We start from the raw sequence: 7479 nt of genomic DNA on the forward strand, positions 1-7479 counted from the left end.
CCCACGGTTGGCCCTCTTGGGTTTCGCAGGGCAGTCTTCCTCTCAACCGTTCTATTCCTTTGTCCGCCCAAGTAGGCTCCTGCTTATCTTGTTTCTCACGATTATTTTTAGAAATGTGGCAAAAGCCACGGTCCTTCTCCTATGACTGTTTTGTCCCAAACCCCCACCTTAGACGAACACAGATTACAAGCTTATTTGGGTCAAGTATTGTCCTGTCTCTCTCACAAACATGCAAACAGTGGCCTTGAGAGTTTGGAAGACTGTATAGTGTGGGACACAAGCCAGGAGTAATGGCGTCGCTGTCCACCTGTGATTCCTGGGACGGGAGGACAGTGGTCCCCTGTGCCGAGTCCCCTGCATCCCCGAGCCTGGCCGTGACAAATGTCTCTCGGGAGCAGTAGACACACTAGGGCATGTTAGGAAGGCCCAGGGTTCTTTTTCTTTGCGGATAGTCGACGATGTTACAGTAGTGTCAGGATGCAACATAGCGCTAGGACAGAGTTTTGCTGCGCTCACACGTGTAGCTGAGTCTGGGGGCACACAGTGCTGTTACAGTGTCACTGTCTTCCCTGTGCTGTGCCTTTCATCCCCTGACCTTCATGCCATACCCGGATATCTGTACATCCCACTCCCCTCTCCCCACTTTGCCCAGGCCCCCAACCACCTGCCCTCCTACAACCACCTGTTTCTTCTCTGTATTTATGGGGTAAGTCTGCTTTTTGTTTGACTCTTTTTTTTTTAAGATTCCTTATATGTATAAAATTTTATGATAGTTGTCTTTCTCTGACTTGTTTCACTAGCATAATACCCTTTGGGTCCATCCATGTTGTTGCAAATGGCAAAGATTTCATTTTTTTATTGGCTGAGTAATATTCCATTTTTTATATTCGTGTGTGTGTGTGTGATGCCTTCTTTATCTGTTGTGTGTGTGTGTGTGTGTTACGCCTTCTTTATCCGTTCGTCTGTTGATGGACACTTGGGCCGCTTCCATATCTTGGCCATTGTAAATAATGCTGCTATAAACTGAGGGGTTGTGTATCTTTTTAAATTGTTGTTTTTGTTTTCTTTGAGTAAATACCAAGTAAAGGAATTATCATACGGTAGCTCCATTTTCAATTTTGAGGAACTTTCCACACTGTTTTCAAGAGCGGCCACACCAGCTTGCATTCCCACCAGCCGTGTAGAGGAGGCTCCCCTTTCTTGCCAACACCTGTTGTTTCTTGTATTTTTTATTTCAGCCATCCTGACAGGTATGAGGTTATTTCTCATTGTGGTTTTGATTTGTTTTTCCCTGATAATTAGTGATGTTGGTTGTCTTTTTTATAATGTCTGTTGGCCATCGATTGTCTTCTTTGGAAGAATAATCCTTTAGGTTCTCTGCCCATTTTAATTTGGATTACTATTATTATTTTTGGGTGTTGAGTTGTAGGAGTTCCTTATATATTATAAATATTAACCCCTTGCCACATGTTTCATTTGCAAATATCTTCTCCTGTTCAGTGGGTTCCTTTTTATTGCTGGTTTCCGTTGCTGTGCAGGCGCTTTATCTGGGTGTAGTCCCAGTCACTGAAGGTTGTTTTTGTTTCCCATGCCAAAGGAGACTTATCTAGAAAAATATTTCTATAGTTGATGTCAAAGAAATTCCTGCCTGTCCTCTCTTTCAGGAGCATTATGGTTTCAGGTCTCACATTTAGGTCTTTAATCCATTTTGAGTTTGTGTGTGGTGTCAGAAAGTGGTCCGGTTTTTTTCCCCTTTATATACCGTCCAGTTTCCCTACACCGTGTTGAACAGGGAGGCTTTTCCCCATTGTGTATTCTTGCCCCCTTTGTAATAAATTACTTGGCCTTGTAAGCTTGGGTCTGTTTCCGGGTTCTCTGTTCTGTTCTATTGATTTGTGTTACTATTTTTTGTGCCAGTACCATGCTGTCTTGATAACTACAGCTTTGTAGTATTTCTTGAAATATGGGATTATTTTCTTTTTGTTTTACCTTCTCAGCCTGGCTTTGGGTATTTGTGGTGTTTTGTGGTTCCATACAAATTTTAGTATTATTGATTCTAGTTCTGTGAAAAAATGATTTTGGTATTTTATTTTTTAAAGATTTTATGTATTTATTTGACAGAGAGAGCACGAGAGAGCGCAAGCACAAGTAGGCAGATTGGCAGGCAGAGCAAGAGGCAGATTCCCTGCTAAGCAGGGAGCCCTATGTGGGACTCGATTCCAGGACTCTGAGATCATGACCTGAGCCAAAGGCAGATGCTTTACCGACTGAGCCATTCAAGTGTCCCATGCTTTGGGTATTTCAATAGGGATTGCATTGACTCTGTAGATTGCTTTGGGCAGTATGACATTTTAACAGTATTGGTTCTTCAATCTGTGAGGGGGAATATCTTCCATATGTATGGTCCTCAGTTTCTTTCATCACTGCTTGCTTCATAGTTTTCAAAGGTCTTTTACCTCCTTGGTTAAGTTCGTTCCTGGTATTTTATTTTATTTTGTGGTGCAGTTGTGAAGGAGATTGTTCTATTGGTTTCTCTTTCTGCTACTTCATAATCAGTGTATAGACACGCAGCCGATTTCTGTACATTAAATTTGTATCCTGCTGCTTTACTGAATTCATTTATTACTTCTCATAGTTATCGGTGTAATGTTTAGGGCTTTCAAATATAGTATTATGTCATCTGCAAATAGTGATAATTTAACTTTTCCTTACCATTTGGATGCCTTTTATTTCATTTTTCTTGTCTAATTGCTGTGGTTGGAACTTCTCATATTGTGTTGGATGGAAGTGGTGGAAACGGGAATCCTTGTCTTGTTCCTGATCTTAGAGGAGAATCTTACAGTTTTCATGATTGAGGAAGATGTTGGCTCTGGGTTTTTCATATTTGGCCTTTATTACATTCAGATGTGCTTTCTCTAAACAATTTTTTTGAGTTTTTTTTTTTTTTTAAATCGTAAACAGATGTTGAATTTTGTCAGTTTTTTTTTCCTGCATCTATTGAGGTGGTCATATGATTTTTTTTTTAATTTCTTTTTAGCGTAACAGTATTCATTGTTTTTGCACCACACCCAGTGCTCCATGCAATCCGTGCCCTCTCTAATACCCACCACCTGGATCCCCCAACCTCCCACCCCCGCCCCTTCAAAACCCCTCAGATTGTTTTTCAGAGTCCATAGTCTCTCATGGTTCACCTCCCCTTCCAGTTTCCCTCAACTCCCTTCTCCTCTCCATCTCCCCTTGTCCTCCATGGTCATATGATTTTTTTATCCTTTATTAATGTATTGTATCATACTGATGGATTCAAGAATATTGAACCATCCTTGCAACCCCAGAATAATCTCACTTGATTGTGGCGAATGATCCTTTTAATGTATTATTGGATTTGAGACTCAGTGTTCTTTAATGTTCCTTCTGGGCTAATATGGCCACAATTTATTTATACTGAAGCTTTGTAGGGAAATGGGGGCAATCAGTCCCTGGGAAGAAGGAAGTCTATTTAAATCATAAGTTTGCCTGTAAACATTTCCTTCTAGGAATAAAAAACTGAAAGTTTCTGTGAGATGGCAGGTATCACTGAAGGTCTTCAGAAATCACAGGCAAATCTGTGAGAAGCGAGAAGTTCTAGGTGAGGCCACCCCAGAGAAAGCAGGAGTAAGGTAGGAGCCTTTAACATTGAAGGCGGTCACAGAGAGAAGGTAGAAGAAATAACAGTAGGTGCCGTCAGTTTTCAAGTCCGGAAACTTCTCTGAATTCTTTATTCATCTGTTCAAATATCAAGTAAAGAATTTATCAGTGAACTAGATGGAGATTTACCAGTTTTTAAACAGGATGCCTGTCCCCTAAGATGATCCAACATAATAAAATGAGATAAATAATCATTATTTTCCTTGCAGTATTTAAAAGTAAATGCAAAGAGAAAGCTTGGTAAGTTTACAGTCGGCCACAATTAGGGATAATGGCCCTGTCTGTGTAAGTGCGACGGGTCAGGCATTTCAAGGTCCCTGAGAGTCAGAGCTGTGGAAACAAGACAGGATAGTCTTTGGTTCCCTGTTGAAAGCGATGCCCTGGTAACTCCCTTCATTGCCTATAGCCCTTTTCCTCAGGGGAGGCCTCAGTGCCCCAGTGAGCCACTGCCATTAATCACTCCTGCCAAGAGGAAGTGGTCCTGAGTGAGGGCGAGCAAGTGTCCAGAGAAGCTGGGCTTGTCCCATGGGAATTCCGGAGCCAGCCATATCTGAATGATACGTCCAACCTGTCCTGGGCTCAGTGGGGCCCTGGTGGTATCTGCCTTATCCAGTTGCCAGCTCCATCTAGGAACACTTCTAGAGTTTGCTGAATTCAGCTCCACTGGACTTTGACAACTTCTGCTGTATCTTAAACAAAGGGACCAATATCTCCTTAAGCAGTAGGGAATCACACTTCCAGTAGGACGGCGATCGCACACCTAAGAAACTTGAAGTATGGATTTCTGCATGTCTCAACTCTTCTTCTGTGTGCGAAGCCTTTCGTGGAGGGCTGAGTAAACATAGGTTAGAGGCAAGGCCTATGGGGTTAGCATTCTCCATTCCCGTAGGAAGGAAAACACAGCTGTTGGATGTCTGCAGACAGAGTGGATGTTAGGAGGGCGCCCGTGCCTTGTCCCCAGGCATGCATTTTCCATTCCTCTGGTAAGCCTTCCTAGCAGTTTTTTAAAATATTTTTTTTGGTGGGAGAGAGAGTGTAGAGAGAGGGGTGGAGAGGAAGGCACAAGCAGACTCCATGCTGAGTGTGGAGCCTGATGTGGGGCTCCCTGCACTACCCTGAGATCATGAACTGAGCCGGAAACGAGAGTCAGGTCGACCAAGTTGCCTCCTTCCTAGCAACTGGTAATAATCGGGGTGAGTTTGGGTGAATTTCTAGGTATCTGGTGATCACTCTCCTTCAGAAGGTACTTTTGGTGCCCATCTGGTGGACACAAGCGAGGACGTTACTGTTTGTTCATTCATGGGAGGTGGCGTCGTGTATACTCAGGAAACAAGACAGCCCTGGCTGGAGGAAGAGTCTGTGGAGGGAGATAAATATTAAGGAAATGAACACCAGTTCCTAGAAGTGTAATCCCAACTATAATCACAAGTCCGCTGTGGTCCTGTGATGACGGGCAGCCTGGAGTGTGGGGGCACAGGTGGCATTTCAGGTCCGTTCTGAAGAACAAGTAGGAATCAGGAGCAGTGTTTGGGGCGGAGGTAATGGCCTTCCAGGCCCAAGGAAATGCTGTATGGGGAGCATCAAGGGCTCCCCAAGGCTTCTGCCTGGGCCGGATGGTGCCATTCTGGGCAGTGTTGAGGATCTAGTGAGATTGGAACCATTAACCCGCTACCTGGGAATGTTTGCTAATCTACTTTTAGGTAATATAGATGTAATTGTATATTTAGGAGGATTTTAAGAGAATACTACATGCATGAACTTTAGTTTGCAAAAACCAGGTTTCATTGCTTAAGTGTGGTTTGGGATTTGCTTTTCCTTTTCCTTCTCTCCGATCTCTGTTCATATCCAGCTCACCTGGCGATCTTCTCCATCGTCTTTTGGATCATCTAGAATCTATGGGATCCCAGAGTGCTCAAAGAGAAGTGTCTGGTCAAGCCTGGCATTTTATAGGTGGAGAAACTGGGGGTGGCCCCAGAGCTCCTCCGCCCTGTAGGAGTGCTCTTCCCCTCCTCCAGGCTCTGCACCCAACGACACCCCCCATGGTGCTTGAATTGCTCTTTCCCTCCTCCAGGCTCCGCACCCAACGACGCTCCCCCCCACGATGCTTGAATTAGTAGAACATTCGCTTAGCAGGCCTCCGCCTCCAGTCTCCCTCGGCTTGAAACCATCCTACACACAGCTGCTGGGATAATCTTTCTAAGGCCATTTTTATCATGTCACTTCTCTGCATGCTGCTTTCTGTTGCCTTTTGTCAAATCCAGATTTCTTCCTTCTGGCTTTCAAAGCTTGCTGCAAAATATCCTCTTTCCTGGGGTACTCCCCGTGAAGCTTTATGGAGCAAACACTGCTCATGCGGGATTCCAGCTCACAGTTTACTGTTGCCTGCCACTGGGCCTTTGCACAAGTCATATCACCCATCTGGAAAATTCTGTATCAACCTGTTTCTTGTGCTACACTTCTCCCTCGATCTGTGTCCATTTCTCTTCCCTATCTAACTCTGAAGCCCTTTTTATCCTGGAATGTCTATGCTTCCCTCCTCCAACTCTGGCCATTCCTTTACTCTCTGGTTCCTTTCAGCATTTCTGTATTTAGCTTATAACCTTCAGAAGATGTCCTATACAAGATACCTTAAACCATAAATCCATTATCATGTAATGGCTAGTTAGCGTTACAAACAATATTGGGGGTACCCCACAATGAGCTTTCTTAAAAATAATCATTCTCATTATGTGTTGACAGTGATGTAGTTCCATGAGACTGATTTATTTCCTGCTGGGTTTTAAGAGATGCTATAGTCATGTGTTACTGGCTGACAGGAGATTCCAGAACACCACTCGGGATGAGGCCCAGGAATGTGCTCCTTCAGTGTCTTGTGCTGTGCCTGCCCACTGGGAGCTGGTGCTGGCCTCCCAGGCCACATATGTGGTCCATGAGCCGGGTGGAGTTTAGAGTCCTACACTATTGAAGCTAAGATCAGATGTCTTTGATTTAGAGACTGTGTGTCTTTGATTTTCCCATTTTAGAGTCATGTTTTAGCAGAACCCCAGCTAGTGTTGAAAGTGGTGGGAAGCTGGATGCCTTTCCCCAGAAACTCTGTGTCAGATTCACTATGTTATCAGAGGCCGAGTCTGTTCTCCTGGTGGATTTAAAAGCCATCAGAGCATTTCTTCCAGGTGTTCTCAAATGCGTGTGCCCTCAGCTGTATGTTTTCACAGTTGCGGGGTGTCTGTGGGGCATGATGGAGAACACGTGAGGCTGGGTGGCTCTGCCACTTCTTGACCTCCTGGCTGAGTGGACTTGGCTGTGACTGTCTGTGAGTGCCAGTCATCTCATCGATGGAGTGACGATGATGTCATTCTCTTCTGCACCTGTGCATGGAGAGCAGCAGGAAACTGAGGATCCCGAGGTCTGGGGAGCCTGGATGACCCGCTGGGGGTTGGGGCTGGGTGACAGCAGAGTCTGCTGGACATTTGGGTTCCCTTCCTGTGGCTGCGCGCTAGACTGAGCTCTGCCCTGTTCCTCAGCACGGAGCCTCCTGCTGAGCCCCTGAGTGCACACGTAGTGGGAGTCCTTTAACCCTAGAAATTACGATACTCAGCAGCTCGTGCTGCGTCTCCCATATTAATGCGAAAGCATTTTTAAGTTACCTTTCAACTGTTTTGTTTGTTTGTTTCAATCCAGGAATCATTATGAGAGACTGTCTTATTTTTCCTGATTGAAACAGACCGTGAATGTATTTATTGAATTAGATGGTGCCACAAGTTTTCATGTGACACATCTGAAGTATTACTTGCA

The 7479-nt window shown here is 44.5% G+C and overlaps 1 protein-coding gene across 1 annotated transcript in view; it reads right to left on the minus strand.

Annotated features, from left to right (window-relative positions):
* Positions 1-5555, minus strand: part of ERICH1 (glutamate rich 1) — a 74293-nt gene extending 68738 nt beyond the window's left edge. Inside the window, exon 1 of the mRNA XM_032869983.1 lies at positions 5539-5555. Coding sequence (XP_032725874.1) covers positions 5539-5555 — 17 coding nt within the window. The remainder of the gene's footprint in view (positions 1-5538) is intronic.
* Between the last annotated feature and the right edge of the window lie 1924 nt (positions 5556-7479).

This window comes from Lontra canadensis, unplaced genomic scaffold, assembly GCF_010015895.1.
Source record: "Lontra canadensis isolate GAN:19392208 unplaced genomic scaffold, GSC_riverotter_1.0 scaffold39, whole genome shotgun sequence".
Classification (NCBI taxonomy): Eukaryota; Metazoa; Chordata; class Mammalia; order Carnivora; family Mustelidae; genus Lontra; species Lontra canadensis.